At 40.3% G+C, this 21,996-nt stretch overlaps 1 protein-coding gene across 3 annotated transcripts in view; it reads left to right on the top strand.

The window, feature by feature from the left end:
- TRHDE (thyrotropin releasing hormone degrading enzyme) overlaps positions 1-21,996 on the top strand; it is a 220,784-nt gene that overhangs the window by 125,765 nt on the left and 73,023 nt on the right. For all 3 annotated transcript variants that reach the window (XR_008233144.1, XM_052774609.1, XM_052774608.1), the window contains 2 exons: positions 15,865-15,930; positions 18,467-18,654. Coding sequence is in view for 2 of the 3 variants with exons in the window: in XM_052774609.1 (XP_052630569.1) it covers positions 15,865-15,930; positions 18,467-18,654 (254 nt within the window). In the remaining variant the exon portion in view is untranslated. The remainder of the gene's footprint in view (positions 1-15,864; positions 15,931-18,466; positions 18,655-21,996) is intronic.

The raw sequence follows: 21,996 nt of genomic DNA, 5'->3' as shown, positions 1-21,996 counted from the left end.
TTTTACAGCAGTAGCCAGATTAAGTTCTAGTTGGGCTTTGGCCCTTCTAATTTTCTCTTTGCATAACCTCACAACATCCTTGCAGTCCTCCTGAGTTGCCCGTTCCTTCTTCAAAAGGTCATAAACTCTCCTTTTTTTCCTGAGTTCCAGCCAAAACTCTCTGTTAGACCAGGCTGGACTTCCCGCTGGCTTGTCTTTCGGCACATGGGGACGGCCTGCTCCTGTGCATTTAAGATTTCCTTCTTGAAGAATGTCCAGCCTTCCTGGACTCCTTTGCCCTTCAGGACTGCCTCCCAAGGGACTCGGTCAACCAGGCTCCTAAAAAGCCCAAAGTTTGCCCTCCGGAATTCCAAGGTAGCAGTTCTGGTGACCCCTCTCCTTACTTCTCCAAGAATCAAAAAACTATCATTTCGTGATAGCGATGCCCAAGACGGCCTCCAACCACCACATCACCCACAAGTCCTTCTCTTTTTGCAAACAGCAGGTCCAGCGGGGCCCCTTCCCTCGTTGGCTCCCTCACCAGCTGTGTCAGGAGATTATCTTCTACACACTCCAGGAACCTCCAAGACTGTTTCCTCTCTGCTGTATTGTATTTCCAGTATTAATATTATTTCAGTTCTTTTTAGTGTATTAGGTATGTCCTTAAGTGTTTCACAGATGATAAAAAAAGAGTATTCTGTAGTCTTATTACACCAGTATAAACCAAAATGAATAGCCCTTTATTTGTGTCTGCATTGAGTGTTTGTGGTTTCGTTGAAATCAAGGTATGATTCATCATGTAATTAAGAGCTACAGAATTAGAGAGGCTACAACAAATATGCTAACCTTTGGGTTAAGGAGAGGAAAAGGTAAGGTTTAGAGCAAGAAGCAAATGGGTTAGCTACCTTTTTTGTTTGTTACCAATTTTTTCTTAATCTAATTACATGCTATCACCTGGCAGGTCGACTTTTTGAAGAGCAAATCAAGATAGCTTGGGGGAGAAAAATCCCTTATATGTCAAAGAAAACAATCAATGGTGTTAAAAAGAAGAAAAAAGTTGATGAAGGAGAGTGGGGCTCTTAATTGGATGTTCTGTAACAACGAATATGAGCTGAAGCAAATGTACAAAATGTGTGTAGGTGCACATAATCCCTAACATTTCAGCAAACCGTTCTGTTGAGGACTCTGCAGGGAGGTAAAATTGTAGTAGAGATGCTCAGTTTTACAGCGTACATGGCTTTGGAGAGATTCATATCTGTCAAGAATAACTGGCCTGTTCCTATCACAGTAAATACACTGTAAAAGACCCTTGGATTATAGCGTGGAAGTTCCACAATAGAACTGCAGCCAAGAGACTACCTAGTGAAGGTATGATTTTCTGGAAGCCCTTCAAAGACATAAGATGTCTTGAATCATGTGACATTTTCAAGCAGAAGATGTAGTAACAAAGACAGAAGTTTCTCACTGTTTTCACATAGCACTCCATAGACAAAACTAAAAAAGAACATATTTGTATTGGCTGTAATGAATAATTGAATAATGACAGTAATAGCCACAGCTGGTCACACCTGCATATGAGAAAGTCACAGCTATTATTTTTGTAGAAAATGTCTAATAAGCCCTTCCTTCTCACAGTAGGTGATTTCTTTCTTTTTAAAAGTCCTGACATCTTTCATGATGTGCAAAGTTTCTTATGCTCTAGGGAAATTCAAGAGGTGCACGTCACTGAATGCCAATACTCTTCTTCCAAAGTGGTGTTGCTTTTCAGTCAAAAAGCCATTAATCAGCTAGGACAGCAATTAGAGTATGAAGAGGCTTGGTCAGCACCACTTGCTCTGATTATGTTTCTGAACTGCATGGATTGGTAGAGGAAGAAGCCATAAGTTGGCCTTATCATTCAGTCATCACTCAGGGCAGTAATATGCAATATAATATTAGATTTGTGTGCGATTTTAATCTGTAGGCTGTTGTTCCTAATCTGTGTGCTTGAAATAGATGGTTGCTTACATGACTGGTGTCACTGTATTACATTTCGTGGAAGGTTTTACTGCTTTATGGCAAGGCACCTCTTCAAGTTATCAGTGGGGTTTTTTTCATATTAAATATAGAGAGAAAGCCCAGTGATTTGAAGGTCTGGTACTTAGATGTGTGTAGAGGCACCTCCAGCTCTGTAATGAGACATTTCTGCACTGGTTTATTTAAATTTTTCATATATTTGGTTTGATTATTTTGGAGCCTCATCTCTGTTACTGTACGTTTGTCAACACTGCATTTCATTTGCCATGTGGCAGCTCATTGATCACATAGATCTGTATCCTTTTGAACTTCACTTGCTGCTTATGTATGTGTTCATCACTCACTCTGATTTAGTGCATCATCAGCAGTTTGAATTAGTTACTGTAGGAATCTCTGCTTCTGTGATAAATTAACTGCTTTTGTACTTTAGGCTTCACATTGTACATTTGGAAGAAGAATTTCCATACAGTGCTTTGGATATACACTGTCTTTTTTGGTGCTGTTGAGTGGCCACTGTATTGAAACAAATTGGTCAACCTTTCAGAGGAGCTGTCCGGGGAAATGTGACATGCAGGCTGTTAAATACAGCAAGGTTCAGATTTCAATCACTTTTTACTATCATAAAGCTGGCTAGTTAGACTTTCTTTCATCCACACTGCTTAGTATTTCCTGCTTTTTAGACACCTCTGTGCATGCCTGTGTTCTGTTTGAATTGTGGCAGTCAATGTGAAACCCTATCAGAAACTTTCTAGGTGTAAAATAAAGCTCTACTGTGCTGTTTTCCATGTTGTTTGCCACTTCTGTCCAAGAATCTAGTAGTACAAGAAATGTATTCATCTATTTCCACAGTATTATTTTATAATCTGTTTTTTACATAGTATATTAAACAGGTTTGTGTAGCCATTTTATCATACCTATTTATTATATCTTTGCTCCCAATTCACAACAGTTAGCTGTATGCTGCGGAAAATGAGAAGTCATTAGAGACTTCTTAATAGAGTTTTCTGTAAAACCAAAAAAATCAGGCACTTTAGGGTCAGGCTCAGTGAAGCAATGAGCTGTGATGCTGTCCCTGGATCAACAGTGCACGTGAAACTATCTGGGGTCTTTGTTCAGTGGGAGGATGTAACTTTTGCCACCCAGCAGGAGCGTCTTTACAGCTGGAGTATCTCTGGTGTTGCACCTGGTGCGTTTAGTAGGTGTTGAGTAAAGTACTTTTCAGCTAATTCTGCACCCATCTTCTCTGGTTTAGAAGAGCACAGAGTGTATGACCTTGGTGAACATCAAAGTATCGCCATGGGCATACTGGCTATGACCTGTCCTTAAGTTAGTTGCTACTGATCCCTTTATTTTTTAAACTGCCTCACTTCTACTGACAGTTGTCAACAAGATAACTTGAGCATGTTAAAAGCAGGACATAGGAAGTCATAGGAAATCTCATAGGAGCTGACATCACTGTTTTCTACACTGCATGTCATATGAGATTGATAACATCTTTCGCCTTTTCTGGCCCCTCAGCGTTTCTCATGCTTCTAACTTACATCACTCTGGATTTTACGTTTATATTTGTTAAATTAATTCAGTGTTATGGACTTTTTCTGTAGCTTTTTCCACCATGACTTAAGTAGGTCAGTAAAAGTTTACATGAGAAACTTCTGTAAGTTGCAGTGTCACAGTATTTTTTCCCTTTGAAAGTGTTAAGAGATGTACAGCATAGTAAGGGCCAGACTCGGATATCACTGCCAAAAACGGAAGTCCTTCCTCTAGCTCTAAGAGGATTTGAGTACACTATGTGTATAGCAAAATGCTTCTGTTTAAAGAAAAAATGTGATTAAAGATGCATAATTTAAATGTACGGTTACTGAGAAATGCTAAAGCTAATTTTATATTTGCATTCTTTTCCTTTTTTTGTACATACCTTAACCAGGATTTTTAATTATGCAATTGCCCAGTGTTTTCTACATAGGACAATGTCTGGTTCAATTCACAAAGTGGACCACACTAACTGAATTGTCCTTCTATTCAATAGTTTTGTATGCTTCTAATTAGCTTTGTAGCCCCAGTTCCTGCATTGCTGCATACAATTTTCTTAAATGCCATCCAGTATGGTATCAGAGCGCATCACCAACAGTTAGTGAACAGAAGATGTAAACCTCATAGGGAGGGAAGGGGAGGTGCTAGCCTCAATTTTATGAATAGAGATGTAGGCCCACAGAAAATTAAGTTAAAATTTGCACAAGTGTGGAGTATGCAATATGAGACGCCCGGTGCAGCACTTTTCCCTCCCGTGTGTCTCAGCACTTACGGATCGGAAGAGTTTATGTGTTCGAAGCACAGCTTCCACTGGCTTCATCATCAGGTGTGAGCACTCAGCGTGGCTGCAGCTCAGCCTCTAGGGACACCAAGGTGGACCTCCAGAAAATGTTGATCATACAATTAATGTTGCTTTAAATAAATCAATGAGAGTGGAGTGCCAGCACATTTGGGGGGAAATTGGACCAATGTGATTAAAACAAAAGATATCCAAGAAATTTGGATATCTATTTTGAAACCCAAGAAGATGTTCTGTCGAGGTATTTAGCATTATAAACTATTTCAGATATTCAGAACAGACTTCACATCGGGTTCAGTCACAGAGTCCAGCTCTGCTACAAATCAGGCCACGGGGCCAAACGTAATGCACCTGCAATTAGAGCAGCCACCCATCATGACTGCTGGTGGGTTTTGCCCGATATAACACAGGTGCTGAGCTTCTTCCTAAAATGTAGCATTAGCAGAATATTCCTGTTGGGTTATATTAACTTAACTCCTTTCCCTTCTGTCCGCTCTGCTTTTTGTCCCTGGAGCGTTTGGATCAGACTGTCGGGGACTGCGGAGAGAAGGGACACACGGGCTCTTCGCTTTCTGCTTCAGGGCCCTAACTCCCTCTAAGCTTAAGCAGCTGTGAGCCGTCGGTACGGGGAGGGAGAGGGACTCTCTAGCTGCTAGGTCACCTCAGGTTGATCAGTGGTAGGAAAAAGCATGTTCCTGAAGCAAGATGACTTTCCTTCTGACCTTTAGACCTGCGCTCCAGTGCATGGGGACAGCAGAGCTTGTCAAAGGGCAGAGTGACAAGAAAAGGTAAAATGTGATGTTTTCCGATACTTTCTGGTGTTGACTGAAATTTTGGAGACTTTCTGAAGGTAAGATTTCAGCTCAGACAGTTGCATTTTGGCCACATTGGAGGTCCCAGCAGGGAGAGTTATGAAAAGCGATAACGGGAGGTACTGCTGAACCTCAGTAGCCGGTGGTGTCCCCAGTGCCCACGTTCAGAGCAAGGTTACGGTCAGTGTCACCTTCATTAGGAGGAAATTGTGCTGTCCTTCAGCTAGGATAAAATGTTGCTTTATTGCTCCATTGCTAAAGCTTCTTACAAAAAGAAAAACAATTAGTATACAGACAGTTTACTTGTTTGTTTCCTCAGAAGAGGATTGCCCTTTATGACAATGCTACGATCAGTCACGTTACAGATACCACGTACGTATTCACGTGGCGTGCTTTCAGTGAGCTTCTCTTATTTTGTTGCATGTGAAATTCAGTTATGAATATTTTTCTCCTTCATTTTTATTATAGAAATTATTAAGAGGAAGAATGGTAGGTATGAATTCTCAGATAATGTCAGCGGGCTGAGCAGCTATTTAAGAAAATGTTTTCTTTTGGAATAAAATTATACTGTTTTCCTGACAGGAGCTCAGTGGCAACCTCGCCTCTGTTGCTATGAGGCAGCACAATGGACTTTCCAGGGCGCTGGAAGTACACGTTTTGTGTGCGATTCTGCCATCCTCGTGCAATCAAAATTTCCATTAGCTCTTTAGAAGTCAGTGGGGATATTTCCAGCACAAAGACTGTAGGATTGAACTCCTAGTTAACACTTAATACATGTCCAAAATGAAATAAATCTACTTCTGTACAGCCCAGTGGAGGACATTCAGAGAAAAGCTGAATCCCTACTGGATAAACCAGGCTGTCATCAAAACTTTCTCCTTCTCCTTCTCCTCCTCCTCCTCCCACCTCTTCCTTTCTCTGCATGTATTTAAAGTTCAGTTACTGTAGCTAGGTAGACACAGTAGCATATAGCCAGATGTAAATGCTAATGATTTTTAAGGTGTCTTCATTCTGCAAACTTAAATGCAGCTGTAGTGACTGTATTGTATGATGGTCTTTTGTGCCATGAGAAATATTTTCACAATTGATACAAACAACAAATAACTTAAAAGCAAAGTCGAAGTTTCACAGTTACTGCTTTGCTGTCTGTTATTCATTGTTACTGTACAAATGTTGCAGGTCATTATGATCTAGACACAGTGACATGCAAATCATACTTACAATAAGTTTTCTCGAGTGATTTATGGTGACCTTTTCATAGTAAGTAGCATTAATTTCTTTCCAATTCTGGGGCTTCTATAGAAAAAAGTATTACAGAAAAGTACAGCAGAGATTTTTTGCCTGGTTAGCAATCCCTGGGCGTAGTTCAAGTTAATGCAGTGGAATGAGCAGCCAACCTGTCACAATTAGCAGGTGCCATCCAAATATCTCTGAAAAACATTCCATCGTTTTTTGTGTGCATTAAAAATATATTTATTGAGCAATATATGGTTTTAGGTTCAAATGTATTATACAACCAAACAAGGCAGAACTAAAATGAATGTACAAATTCAGTTGAATATATGCAGTTCAATTTCAGAGAGTACTTTATTTCTGTAAGATTTGTTCTTAGCTCAGTAGTTTAGTACCACTACCAAATAATAGATCAAATACATTTTTCTTTAAAGCCAAGCTTAATATACTAGCAGGTGTCTCACTGCACAGCAGATACCATCAGACTGTGCTAGGCAATAACTCTGCAATCCTTCTAACTGTTCCCTTTAGACTTCGTGTGCAAACTGTTTTGCCACCAGACTGCAGTTGCTGTGTTTCAAAATGGAACCTCCTTCCTCTTCATGTTAATAGCTAATAGGTGAAGCTGAATTTTACAAGGGAAATCAACGTCTCTATTTAATAATTCTGATCTTTTAATAAGGATTCCCAGCAAAGCAGGATATATTTTAAAGTAGCTGGAAATTTGCGTAAGTACAAATTTTGAATCTGTTTTAGATGCCCCATTCCCATGGATTCACTCAGTTGCGATGCAGAAAGTGTATTAGTTGCAAAATTGCGTTTCTTACAGTGGCTTGAGGTTTGATTCTTTTCTCGTGTTGGAATGAAAATGACAGGGCCATATTGATTTCACTTGGGTTACTTCTTATTTACAGTAGTGGTCTCTTATCAACAAGAAGCAGGTAGAGCAAAGAACGTAGTCCCATTGACTTAAGGATGGCTCTTGCCTCCTCCTTTCTCTTACTGGTTTCTCTCGTGTCTCAGCCTGGATGGCGTGCTGTTTGGGACAGGATGCAGGTCCTATCTGTATCCTCTAAATGAATGTTATGCTTCCAACACCGTGGATGAGATACTTTCAACATTGCCCTAATTCTTCTCCCGCTGAAATCAATGCTAAAAATCCCATTGACCCATATAATGCCAGAAATGTCAGTTCTGCTGATCTGATTATTGGTAGAGCGTATGGGAGTGTTATGAATTACAAAGGAAAAAGGACAAAGTAAAATACTATAATCATGTGGCCTATTCAGCATCATTGGCTCTAGAGAAAATTAAGATTTATTTCCATATATGGTTCCACTATCACTCTTCCTGATTAGTAGTTATAGCTTGCTGTTTGAATGTAATGATTTAATTGCAGATATGACATGTTGACAGTGGGTATTTTCCAGTTGCTGCTGATTGTGAGCATTGTATCACTATTGTGTGTGAAAAAAAATCTAAATATACCTTTTGAAAATAAAGGGCTGGAATTTCAGCTGGTGTACATTGATGGGATTCCACTGATTTCCTTCCCTAGGTTTTTATGCATTGACTGAGATAGCAGCCCGAAGAGAAGGCAAAACACAGCTGAAGACAATACTTGCACGATGCCTCTGAAGTGTGTTGCACACCTCTAAGGCTTTTTAAAACTTTTTTTTACCTATTCGTAAGTTTGAATCTAGAAATTAGCTAACAACTTCCTGATAGTGAACATTTTAAACACTGCTTTACTGTGATACCACAATATAATTATTGGGAACATTGCAAGTGCTACTTGCTCTTAAGAATTTTTAATTGCTTAATGCAGCTAATGGTAAAAATACAGGCTGGATAAATTAGCAATTGAGAAAGCGTGATTGTATATGGAACGGATAAATTAATTCTTTTGTGATATTATTTAAAGAAAAAGACAAAAAAGATTTGGAGAAGATTAAAAAAAAATAAAAAAACCCCAGTCCTATCTGCCAGACCTGGACATCTCACAGGGACACCACTTTCAGAAAATGAAGAGACAGATAGAATTACTAATCACTTAAAATATGTTAGCCAATAAATTTCTATGTGGAAGAGATTCAACAGGTAGCTCCACTGGTATGTGTAGAATTATTTGAAATAAGGAGAAAGAAAAGATTATCCTTTAGCAGCTGTATTCTTTGATTGTTCAGTGGTGTAAAATTCTAATTCAGAGTTGTATTTTTAATGCCAAGTAAACAAGGTTTAAGCTGTGTTTATACAGGGACGCACAAAAGTTCATTCAAAGTACCTGAAGGTGTGAACTGTGATTGGATTAGTTAAACGTCATTGTAGCCCCATATGGGCACTTTCAAAACTGAAGTTAACTGTTATTTCATTTACTTTGGTTCATGATAGTGTTTTCATTGTGACTTGAAGTCGCTCTGCATTTAGTCTACTTCAGTTCTGAATGACAGTGTCCATACATAAGGTTTAGTGAAGTTTAACTATTTCACTGTAAAAATTAGCTTGTTGATGAGGAATGATATCATCAACCGTTAGTCGAACATTTGAAAAGAACATTTGAGCATCACTTTTAGAGAAATGCCCTTCAGAAGAATCTTTTTGTTTCCCTTAAATGTGATCCATTGATAATCTTTCTTTTAACTGTCTTCTGAAATCACCACTGTGTTTCTTTCTGTCTGGTCTCTTCCGTAATACTCAGCGCATACTTGGACGGGACGCTGGCTTAGGGAACCACCCTTCTGTTTTCCTCAATGCTATCTCCAGCTGCTTGTTCCCATCCACGCATGGCCACCCAGCACCACTTCGTTTGTACTGGTGGGAGAGTTTGGGGTCCTTTTTGGTAAACTTGATTAAGGAAGGAAGGGTGTCCTTGGTGCAGAATGATAGATTTACTTCCTATACAGGCCATTTCAGAGGTCTAGTTTGCAAAGGGGCCTCACAAACAGGGGGATGGGGACAAGGAGGAGCAGAGGTTGTGGAAGGTACTTAGTCTGGCTGTACCACCAAAGGGTCACCAAACTGTAGCTCAAGGGAGATACAAGAATGCATGTGATGCCGTGTCTGTATATAAAACAGATGTGACAATTTTAGTACTAGGTGGGGACTATCTACACTGCAGGCATGGCCTTACACTCCTTATGTCCTTGCTGTTTCAGTGTCATTTTGGGCTGTTTTTTGTTATTGTAGGTTGAAACGCTTTTTTAGTTAGTTTAATTCTTGGCTCATTGGCCAGTAAGTAACTTCATTTTTTGCTGGAGGAACACATTTTAGTGCAATAGTAGATTAAAGTATGGGAAGGATAGCAACATTTTTGATCCTGTGGTAGAACTCACTCATGAAAGTTAAAATATATTCCATGACTCTAGTATATTCTGTAGGTTGGCAGTTTCTGACAAGACTGCCTGGAAGCAGTTTCGGGCACTCTTAGTAAAACTGATGCAGAAGGTGAAGAAGTTGGCTTACTTGGCTTGGCTTACTTGACCTGGAAAAAATCTGTTTCCAAGGTTTTCCTTAGCTGGCTTTGCAGTACTGCTTTGATAAGTGGTCTGATCACAGCTGTGCTTTCAGTCTGGAGGTAGCTCTGCAGCTTGACTCACTGGTACAAATGAATTCTGACACAAATAGAGTTAACCCCCATCTGATTTGCCTTATACTATGCTTACCATGACCAATAAGGTGAATTTACCTGCTGCTTATTTTGTACTCTGCTGCTTGTCTGACTGCCCAGCCAGGAGGGTGATCATTTCTCTTCCTTAACGCTCTTTCTTAAGGGTTAGTCTGTTGTACAGCTGAAAAATACGGCAAACCTAGTTGGCTGGTTTAGGTTTTCTATTCGGTAGTCTTCCTCTCTTACAGTAATCTTCACTTCTTTGTAGCTTGCTGGTAGTGCTTTACCACTGGTTCTCACTCCCTCTTGTCTGTCACTCACCGTTGCAAACATATGCAGTACCTTCCTCCCTCTGACCCTTGCCCAAGCTTTTTTATTTGAATGTTAGGCAATGTCAAGATAATATGCGATAGCAACTTTGATGTTAGCAGTGTGAAGGAACGGGGGAAAAAAGGTGGCATGTTATAGTCAGTGAGTCAGCATCTGTCAGATGGTGTCTGGTGGCTTAAGGTTAAGTATACAAATTTCTGGGAAAACAAACACGCTGGATTTGATAGCCAGAGCCTTAGAGCCTGATTTCCACCTGAACTAAATGTTTTTATTAGTAGCTCTAAATCTTCAGTGAGATACAGCAGTCATGTATAAAACTGTTCATCAAGAACATATTGTAGGCTGAAGGGAGGAGGATGTGCACCCAGGAGTAGGAATGAAATACAAAAGAGGGAGGTAGAGGCAAGACTGCTGTTTCCTGAGCCTTGAGAAATGAGGGCATTCAGAGGAATGTAGCCACAAGAATTTGATGCCAAAATATTTTGCTGCTTTCTCCTTGCTCATCTTATATAGTGGAATTTCCCAGTTATCTTTAGGAGAAAAAGTAAGTTATTCAATGTTAATCTGTTTCAGATTTCAGCATCACTCGTATAAGTCGGGAGCTGTTCCTTCAGCCAACCAATCAACTTCATACAGATAAACTAAGAAAGGAGTTTGGTCCTAGAATTGATGTTTCAGTTCCTGGTTATAGATCTGAAGTCTCCCCTGAAAGTAAGATACATGTTTGGAGACTTATTCCCCCTTTACACTTGTTTAACCTCTTTGCATTTATCAGTCACTACCTTTTATTAGTTGTGAGTGTTATCATGTTTGGATGGTGGTGTAGTTCATTTTTGTGAAACCAAGAGACTCAATCCCTAGCAGTACTGAGAGAACTAAGATTGCAAAGGGATGAAAGACTTTCTCCTTTTAGGTAATCTCCAATAAAAGGCCTGCAAGCTTAATCAATACAGCATTATCAAAAACATCTTTCAAAATTGTTCGGCACTTTTTGCTGTACTCCTATTTCTACTACTGTTCAAGTTATCTGCTTCAGTATTCAAGTAATAAAATAATTCAAAAGCATTGAGCCTTTTAATTTTTGGGGGGTGGATTAAGATTACTATTTGACAAAACATTATGTTATAGTCCAAATCTGTTGGGATTTTTTGCAAGATCTCAGGTTTTGATTGTGCGGTAATTGGACTGTTTTCATGGTGTGACAGATTCTGGATTTATTTATTTATTTATTTGATGTTAAAAATTACTAAAACTCGTGTTGGAAAACCACATTGATTAAATCTTTTTTATTGATAGAGGTGAGGGGATCATATTCCGTTATTTTTGTCAAAGAGTGCCTTCATGTTTTAATGAAGACATTAAGAAGAATATTACAAGAGGGTAGTTGCTGAAAATGTAAAACCAAATGACCATTTTTGTGTGTGTGTTTGATTAATTTTCACGTTGAGTGACACTGCACTAGGGTCTGTGAACTCTCTGCTTTCCCAATGACAACGAAAAAGTTTAGAGGCGGCATTACAGTGAAGGAGAAAGGGAGTTGCAGAAGACCACTCTTGAGTCTTGGGTTGTTAAAGAGGTTTTCATGCCATCTTTTCTCTTCACACATACAGTAGGGTTATAGCTGAAAGTCGGGAAGGTGGCTGAAACATATCTTCATGCTCCAGCATACTCCAGTTGATGGAAGAGCTTTTGTAGGTGATAGACTTGCGAGTTTCTGATGGGAAGCAGCCTTGCAGCCAGATGGTTCTGGGCATATGTGTTCATGAGAAAGTGGGTTTAAGTCACTTTACCTCCTTTGGAGCTGTGCTGAACACAGCTTAGATTCAGGCAGCTGTGTTTTCAGTGTCATCCTCCTTTTCCGTTCTCTGGCTTGCATCTCTCTTCTGTTCGCTTTGGTTCTTTTCTGTTCAATGTAAAGGCGAAGCGCTGGCTAATACTCCTGCCCTGGAGAATTACAGTGAATGGGAACATGTCTTCTGCCCCTTTGCAAGCTACTTAAGACTTAGATATGGGTCCCCAGGAGGAAAAATGGATTATATTCCTGCGTGTTCCATCCTTAGAACAGACAAGCAGGGTATGTGTAGATCTTTGGCTCCTATTTTAATGCTTCCTGGGATGTATTTGATGCTGATATGTATAAGCCTTTTCTCTTCCTTTTTAAGTTGAGTGCCTGTCCATGAAAGGTACTTCAAGAGAGGCTGATAATTTGGCAAACAAAGTTCAGACTGGGTCATGGTAACTCTAGCTAGCTTTGAAGTTAACAGCTTGGATGGTAGTATCAAAATGTAACTTTGCAGCACAGCTGGCAGTGGTTGGGTCTGGTGGTGTTCTCAGTATAAAACCAAGCTCTGGTATGAGGACACATACGATACAGGTGTGTAAAAGTATGAAAGGCTTGGGGAGAGTGAAGCAGGGAACAGTAGTGCACTGTGTCTTCTAGTGCCAGAACTGGGGAGCAGCAGATGAAACCAGCAGATGGGCAGATGTTTGAAACGGGTATCTTCACACAACAGACCACTGAAGTGGGAAATTTTCATGATTTAACCCCAGCCAGCAGTTAAGTCCCACACAGCTGCTTGCTCACTGACCCCCTCCCCCCACAGTGAGATGGGGGAGAGAATTGGGGAATAAAAAAAAGTAAAACTCGTGGGTTGAGATAAGAACAGTTTAATAGAACAGAAAGGAAGAAACTAATAATTATTGTAATAACAATAATAAAATGACAATAATAATAATGATAACAGAATTGGAATATACAAAACAAGTGATGCACAATGCAATTGCTCACCACTTGCTGACTGATGACCAGTTAGTTCCCTAGCAGTGATCCGCTCCCCACCCCAGGCCAACTCCCCCCAGTTTATATACTGGGCATGACATCACATGGTATGGAATACCCCTTTGGCCAGTTGGGGTCAGCTGCCCTGGCTGTGTCCCCTCCCAACTTCTTGTGCCCCTCCAGCCTTCTTGCTGGCTGGGCATGAGAAGCGGAAAAACCCTTGACTTGGTATAAACATGACTGAGCAACAACTGCAAACATCAGTGTGTTATCAACATTCTTCTCATACTGAACCCGAACCATAACACTATACTGGCTACTAGAAAGAAAATTAATTCCATCCCAGCCGAAAGCGGGACAGAAATGCTTTTTTATAAGGTGTTGCAAATGCTAAACGTTTATATGGGTTCAGAAAGCAACTGGCCAAATTCACAGAAGATAACTACTAAATACAAAGATACTAATCTGCTCAGGATTCCTTGTGCCATGAAGTGCTGGATGATGGGAGAGCATACTGGGGAAGTATCTATCACTGTATGCTTCTCCTGTTTTATACCCTTTCTAGGTGTCTGCTGCTGGTTATTGTTGAAAATGGGATACTGGTACATGAGGACATTTGATGGGACCTCGTTCAGTAACCTTTTGCTCTTGTGCCTTTAGAAAGTGCACTCAGATTTTGGATTGCAATGTAGATTTACTATTGGAAGCATATTTTGATGCACACTGTCACTTAGGGCTGCTTTTTGTGTAGTATGCTTTTGATAACACTCCTAGTTTGATGCTATGTATATGGTGTCAATGCAACTTTTATGAAATAATGAAAAAATGGATGATCAAGTTGTATGGTACCAGGACTGTACTTGTATGTTCTTACTTCATTGTAAATGTTAGAATTCCTTTTGTTTTCCTTTGTATGATCAACGTGTTAGATTGGAGGGTAATAAATTTTTAGCTGAGTGACAAGCCACATCTAAACCTCCCAATCTGTGTATTGGGAGAAAAAAACAAAAGAAAAGGACAGAAGCATTTCACCTTTTTGCAGTCTTTCTGAACGCAAAATGTAAAAGTCAAATATAATGTCTAATGGTAGATTGGTAAACAGGGTTATTGCCTGGATGGAGTAATCCTCAAGTTTTCCACCCATTTTATTTTGCTGTGTAATGATTCTGAAAGCAGGTCTCAGAAGGACCAAAGCATGCAGCATTTTCTAGTACCACTTAGAATGCACATGTGTATTTGTTGTTATTTATTTACCTCGTCCCACTTTTGTTTATTCCTATTTTAGCTTTTTAATTTGCAATTCAACTTCTTTAGCTTTGAAAGCTATTGAATATTTCACTGTGCCTTAAATGATTCTGTATTTTTAGGCAAAACGGAAGCACAGTGTGCTATAGGTGCAGCCTATATAATACTGTCTTTTTTCCAAGTTAGTCTCATGACATTGTTAAGACTCGGCACTGCATTTACAGAGTCAGTGTTCTCATTTAGCCTTCCTAGCCTGTGATTAAATGGGAGTTGCTGCCTGTTCTACTATGAGTTGGCTGACAAAAGCTAAATCTGTCACAGGTGCTACAATTTGTGTATCAGAAAATTTGCTTTCCAAATACTAATTATTCCCAAAGTACCTTACTTCACACAAAGCATAGATAACAGAGTCAGCAAATTTGTCCCAGTTTTATCATTGTGCTGTAAAATAGGGTTTGTCTCCTACCATTGTGTAAAGTGAAGATGTTAGAAATTCAAATGCAGGAGAACCCATTGATTTACAACCTCTGATGTGGTTTTTTTCACTTAATTCTTCCAATCAAAATACATGAAATGTATGTTATTCAAATAATCATTGCTGAATTTCACTTCTGTAATTGAATGAGCTGTTGTCCAGGGTAGGATGGTGGGAAACTAACAGTGTTGTCTCTCCAGATGTTGTTAAAAATTGGAAGCGTTTTGTGTCTGAAGGGCCCAGACCTGACCTGGTCATATGCTTAAACTATTAATTTGGGAAATTAATTTAATATGATGGTACCTTACCAGGAATTATCCTTCTAGTTGCTATGGGAGAAGAATGGACCCTCAGTCGTTGAAACTGCAGCTGAATAAGTGAAAGCATTCAGTTTATAACCTCCTCAGAGTCTATGAGTCATGTATGTCATGACAACACACATGTAGTACATGTGCACAAGCATGGAGTTGGGTTCCTGTCCCCCCTTTTCCACTGCTCCCTTTCATGGAGAGCCTTTCCTGTGATAACCTGTTACAGCCCCAGTTGCCTGTATGATGTATTTTAACATTGAAGCGCATCCTAGATAAGTTTGTAGTTCAGGTAGGCTATTGCTCAGTTAAATATTTTGTAACAAATCTAGCTGTTGTCCGAGTGAGCAAATGTTTGACATTAGATGCAGAATGACCTGCTAAAATAGCAACTGGAACTGTGTTTCAGCAGCTTCTCCTTTTGTTGCCGAGAATTACCTAGGAACCCCTTCTGAGATTAGACAAGTATTTTCAATGTGTATGCAAAATATTTAGCTTATAGAGTGACTTACACAGAAAAGGAAGAGCATTAAAGGCTGTAAATGAAATTTTTAGCAACAATTTTTGCATTATAAACTAGCTTAAGAAACTGTTTATTTAGTCCCTTGATGAAAATGTTGTATATTTCTAGATTTCTGACAAATGCAAACACTGATGTGATTTAACTTTTAATAGCAGTGATTCACAGCTCTAGTTGTTTGGCTTGTGTATAGTAATACTGATTTGTATTTTTATTTTGTTTCTGTAGGACTATTTAACCATTCACAAGTATGGCAATGCAGCCAGAAATGATCTCTGGAACACATTGTCAAAGGTAAAATGCTTTAATTTATTGCACTGAGGGAGAAGCAGGAATTTACTGTGGTATTTTTCTTGGTGAGGTTAGGAGTGAGTAGTGCATATTGAGATCTTCAGACCCCAGAGCAAATATAAAAATGGATGCAAAGAAATTCCATTTGATTTAACATAGTGACAACATTAAAATATGTTTTTAGCAGCATTTCTATTCTTTGTTATGTTAGAATATATTTCCTGGATTGGGCTATGTCGATGTGCAGTAAAAGACACTTCATGGAATCTGCTATCATTGACTTTAGTGGCAGCATGCTGAGGCCCATAAGCTGGAAAGCACATGAAAGTGCTGAGCTTTGGCATTTACATCAGGTGTGTTTGGGATTTTGTATGGAGTTATGATTCGTTTGAAGGACAAATCTATCAAAGCTTTAAAGTTTGGTGTAAACAGATAACTATTTACTGTAACATTTGCATCCTGTAGAGACTTATAGTTGCTATGTCCATGCTCCCTTTGGTTGCTATGCTCAAGCTTGGCTTGAGTTTCCAGAGCCCGGTCCAGGGATCTAGAGGGGCAGAGTTTAATTTTCATAAAGTGAGCCAAGAATGCCTGAATTTCATGCCTACGGAGCTAGTCTGGGCACTCCAGAATAAAGACAGAGTGCAAGGCAGTGTAGAGTACAGTCAGGGAGTTTGGGCACAAGTACCAACTCAAGCCATGTGTAAACATGACAGTCTAGTTGTAACTATTGACACCATAGCTAGGAGTCAGGTGGAGCTCAAGACATCTGCATTTACCTAGACAAGCAGGTATATACATATAACTAAGACATCTGCATTTACCTAGACAAGCAGGTATATACATATAACTGGGTGTCCAAGCTCCAATTGTTGTCAGTGAGGGCTGGATTCGGTTGCCTGGTCATAGACAACAATGTTTACCTTAATTTATCCTACCTGGCTTCCAGCTGCCACATGAGATAAGCATGCCTGCTGTAGGTCCACCAGTTCTGCAAGAATGTGTTGAATATTTCAGGACATCTCATTTGACACTTGGTGAGTAGGAACAAGTGGAGTCCCAGAAATCCAGACAATATAGTCAGCAGAGCGTAGAGAGCAATTCAGTTGACTAGCCACTACACGATTATTTTATAGTGAGCCTGAACCACCAACTGTTGACTAGGGACTTGAAGTAGTTGTTCAAATATAGGCAACTAGTGCCAGATCAGGTGCAGTAGGGTGTTCAAGACATTCGGGTGGGTCTAATTGATTTGACACAAATTCTGTGGGGAATTCTGTACTCTTCTGGAGAGGCAGGTCAAGGTCAAATGACATTCGCCACCTATGTGTGGGCAACTGAACTGAGTCCTACGTCTGTACTGACTGCTAATGAGAGTTGAGACATGTAACATGCAGTCAGGCTCTTAAACCTGTGTCTTAATCTGAAGTTGAATGCCACTGCAAAAGTCTTTCTTGCTTCTCACCTGGTGTCTTCCTCTGTTAAAGCCTTTGGGACAGCTCTGGGCAATGGGAGGTCAGAGGGATGAATGTAGTCTTGAAAGAACAGCAGAACCCATAGCTAATAAAATAGAACAAAAACGAAACTGTATTCTGGTCCATAACCACTACGGCTATACTGTATGCTCAAATCTATTGTTAAGGCTAATAATTCCGTTTCCCTTACCTGTAAGCACGTTTGTTGCCAGCCGCTTTGTTCCTAATGCATTGCAATTGCAGCTTCAGTTCTAAAGACTTCTTGCTGGGTTCTGCTTGTATTTATCAGAAGTTGCTCAGTCTGTGATCTAGGATCGTTCGGCAGCTAGGGACATTTCCATCGCTGAAGAACAAATGATGCCTGTCATTCTTCTCATACCCAGTCTCATCTCCCGTGATGCCATAGTATCTCTTTCTGTTTCAGATGAAAATCCACTTGTAAAACAGCATTTTTATTGACAAACGGTATCAAATATGAACACATTAATCCTCCATGTGTTATGACAGGTGCAGTTTGTGAAGGAGCTGGGGATATCTAGATATACATGGCCTCACTTTAGACATGAGGGACAGTATTTTCAAATAACTAGTCATTTGATTTTTAGAAGAGAGACACTCTGTGCTTTTAGAAATCCGGTCCTTTGAATATGCCTTATTGTAGGTACCCTAGATCAACTAACACGGAGTCTTTTTTAACCTTAGCCGGTCAAGAATATCTTTTGGAGACAGCCACCCAGTATTTCCGTGCTCTTGTTAAACCTGTAAAGCAGGTTGTTTCTTCTGTTACAGCAGAAGTGCCTGAGTGATGTGGGAAACATGACTTTTTGACTGTCACTCTCCTCTCTGGCAAGATTGCTCCATGTTTATTTTTAAGATATACAGAGACTGTTGGTTAAATTATGTAGTGTATGTGTACTGGGTGTAAATGTCTGTGTGTGCATGCATGATGGTTGTTTAAACCTCTAAAACTAATTATGGTCTCTTGGACAAAAAAAAAAAAAGAGTTTTATATGTTGGATGATGATATTGCTTCAACATATTGAAACTTTTCTTTTTTCTTGAAGGCTTTAAAAAGGGTTGGAAAATCTGTAAATATCCGAGAAGTAATGGATCAGTGGACACTACAGATGGGTTATCCTGTTATCACTATCTTGGGAAATGAAACTACAGACAATGTCATAGTGATCTCCCAAGAGCGTTTTGTTTATGATAGTGATGCTAAACCCAAGGATCCTGCCCTTGGAGACAGCAGGTACTTATATTTCTCAATGAATATTTTTCAAGAGGCTGTAGTTGTTTAAGTAAGTGCTTCATGTGTGTATTTTTATGAAGATGGGTCTTTAGAAATTTCTGAGCTTTGCTTGGTATGAATAGCATGTGGTGGCCCTTCCATTTGAACTGTAGTAAAGATGAGTCTAGTTAAAAGAATTGAAAAAAATCGTTAGAGTAATAGAATAACAAGATAAAGCTTTTAATGTGCCCATTTGCATTCTGGCAGTCCTCTCTGTGATTACATCTTATGTCTTACATCACACATCTGTTTCCTCTCCTTTTCTTTTGATTTTGTCACACTCCACGAAGTAATTTGGATTCTGGTTGGAAGGTCTGATACTTCTTTTTAAGTAATTCCTTGGAGTGGTCCTCTCCATGCTCATACATTGGGTAGGCAGATGTAACCGTGTGTCAGATACATACCTCGCTTGACTTGGGAAGCAGTCAAGAGCTGAACTGGACCTCTGTACAAGGCAGGGGGTTCCAGCTGTTTCATTTTTGAAGCCAGCTGAACTGGTCCTATGGGGACTGTGTACGTTGGCTGAAATCAGCAGGCACTTAGGCATCTCTGCCCCTACCCTTTTTTCCACTTCTTAGATTCTTTCATTCCTGCTCCCAGCTGACTCCACATGCTTCCTTCATCCCAGAAACAAGCTGACATTCCTGGTTGATGCTGGGGAATCCTCATCTTATTGTTTTAAGCAGTTTTGGCATCATACTTCAAGGCCAAGAATATAGAGCTGATGCTAGAATTACAGGATAGCCTTAGAAGCTTCTGTGTTCACCTCTTCATGCTCAGCGGGAAAGAGGGCACGCTGTCAACCTTGAGTACTCTGTGTTAGTCCAGTAGATTTAAATCATTAAAAGGTAAAATTTAATACCAAGTTTTGATTGACATATCTGGAGCTTGTAGAATATTCCTGCTGAGGAAGGCCTAAAAATACAGTTGCATTTATTGGGAAATGTTTAGAAGTTCATTATCCTTTTTTTAGAACACGAATATGGAACTCAAACATGACACAGAGCACGTAGTTGTTTTTCTGGCTGTATTGGAACAACCCAGCAGGGTATTAAGCATCTGTTTAAGTTCTGGGCTGAAATTAGTTCCTTTGTGAAAAAGAGATAAAACAAGTGAATGTGGACTGTTGAAAGTGTTCATGACTCACAGTTCAGTGCAGCTTGAGAGAGATTCTCCCTTATTCACTTGAAAATTTCTTTTGTGCAAGTGTATGTACATGTAATGTAATGTGAGTAGATTTTACTACTCAGAAAAACAGAGATTATTAGGCTTTTTGATTGATTAAAACAGAGATGTTAAGCCTTTTAAGTATTGTAGAGACTTCCTTAAATAGATTTGCTAGGTACTCAGTATTGATTGTAATAACTGCTGCTGTAATTCATGAGTAGACTACTGGGTGTATAAATGTTTTGGAAGGTGGAATATCAGGGGTGGTGTGGTGGGTTGACCCTGGCTGGATGCCCCAGGTGCCCACCAAAACTGCTCTATCCCTCCCCTCCTCAGCTGGACAGGGGAGAGGAAATATAACAAAAGGCTCCTGGGTTGAGATAAGGACAGGGAGAGATCACTCACCAGTTACTGTCATGAGCAAAAAAGACTCGACTTAGGGAAATTAATTTAATTGTATTACCAATCAAAATCAAAGTAGGATAATAAGAAAGAAAACTAAATCTTAGAACACCTTCCCCCCACTCCTCCCTTCTTCCCAGGCTCAACTCCACTCCCAATTTTCTTTCCCTCCTGCCCCCCCAGCAGCGCAGGGGGATGGGGAATGGGGGTTGGGGTCAGTTCATCACACCTTGTCTCTGCCGCTCCTTCCTCCTCAAGGGGAGGACTCCTCACTCTTCACCTGCTCCAGTGTGGGGTCCCTCCTGCAGGCTGCAGTCCTTCAGGCACAGCCTGCTCCAGCGCGGGCTTCCACTGGGGTCCCAGCCTCCTTCGGGCATCCCCCTGCTCTGGCGTGGGGTCCTCCCCGGGCTGCAGGTGGAGATCTGCTCTTCTGTGGACCTCCCTGGGCTGCAGGGGGACAGCCTGCCTCACCGTGGTCTTCCCCACGGGCTGCAGGGGAATCTCTGCTCCGGCGCCTGGAGCATCTCCTCCCCTCCTTCTGCACTGACCTGGGGGTCTGCAGGGCTGTTTCTCTTACATGTTCTCACTCCTCTCTCCGGCTGCAGTTTCTGTGCTGCAGCAACTTTTTTTCCATTCTTAAATATGTTATCAAAGAGGCACTACCACCATCACTGACGGGCTCGGCCTTGGCCGGCGGCGGGTCCGTCTTGGAGCCGGCTGGCATGGGCTCTGTCGGACGTGGGGGAAGCTTCTAGCAGCTTCTCACAGAAGCCACCCCTGTAGCCCCCCTGCTACCAAAACCTTGCCATGCAAACCCAATACAGGTGAGAATTAGACTTAGTTTTATTTCCATATGTGACATTAAATCAGAATTCAACTTGTATCTTGTGATACGTGGAAGGGTAGTGTTCTACAGCAGCATGGTGAGTTATGCTGTTTCTTAGGAGATTTTGTCTACAGATTTTATCACAATTATAATTTCTAAATATTGGAAGTAAAATTTAGTGCTATAGGGAGCACAGAGAAGGGTATCAGCACGAGCCCTGCCAGGAATTTACTGTTCTAACAGGCAGTACAACACATATTATATGTATCTCCTTTGGCAAGTCTCTTTCCTGTTCTCTTCCCCCTTTGGATTTGTTTTTCTTTGTGCTTCTGTGTCCTTTTAACCACAAATGGGAAGGAAGCCCCTTGCCCAAGGAAGGCTTTACAGATGGGATGTTTACTCCAGCCAGTTAGATGATGGAGCTAATTTGCCACTTCCCAGTTGAAGTTATTTGAAAGTCATGTTACGTAAGTATAAATACCAAAGAAGAGAAACCATATACATTTAGCAAATCGTAAAACTTACCTATGCATTCACCTTTCGAAAATCATCCACCAATTTACATTGAAGTCCTATGGCTTAGTTATAGAACGGTGTCTAGAGTGTTATAACAATGGCCATGCAATTAATTGGTGCACTGCCCACAGGCACATGTGGCTTGGTATGCACAATGGCTCTCTGTCATTAAATATCCTTTCATACCATCAAATTAAGTAGAAAAACAAGATTGACATACTGTAAATAGATTTAGTCTTACTGCCAGCAATGACCTAGATCTTTTTCAGGGCTTTTTGTGGTTTCTTTTTCATTGGAAAAGTCACTATTGCTTCAGTTATTGTGAAAGCAGTAGACAGGGAAAATCACATTAGTGTGATGTCATTTGATAATTCATGATACATTACTCTACC

The sequence above is a fragment of the Harpia harpyja genome, chromosome 23 (genome assembly GCF_026419915.1).
Source record: "Harpia harpyja isolate bHarHar1 chromosome 23, bHarHar1 primary haplotype, whole genome shotgun sequence".
In the NCBI taxonomy this organism is placed as follows: domain Eukaryota; kingdom Metazoa; phylum Chordata; class Aves; order Accipitriformes; family Accipitridae; genus Harpia; species Harpia harpyja.
The sequence above is the reverse complement of the archived record's forward strand: the minus strand, read 5'-3'. Positions and strand labels throughout refer to the sequence as shown.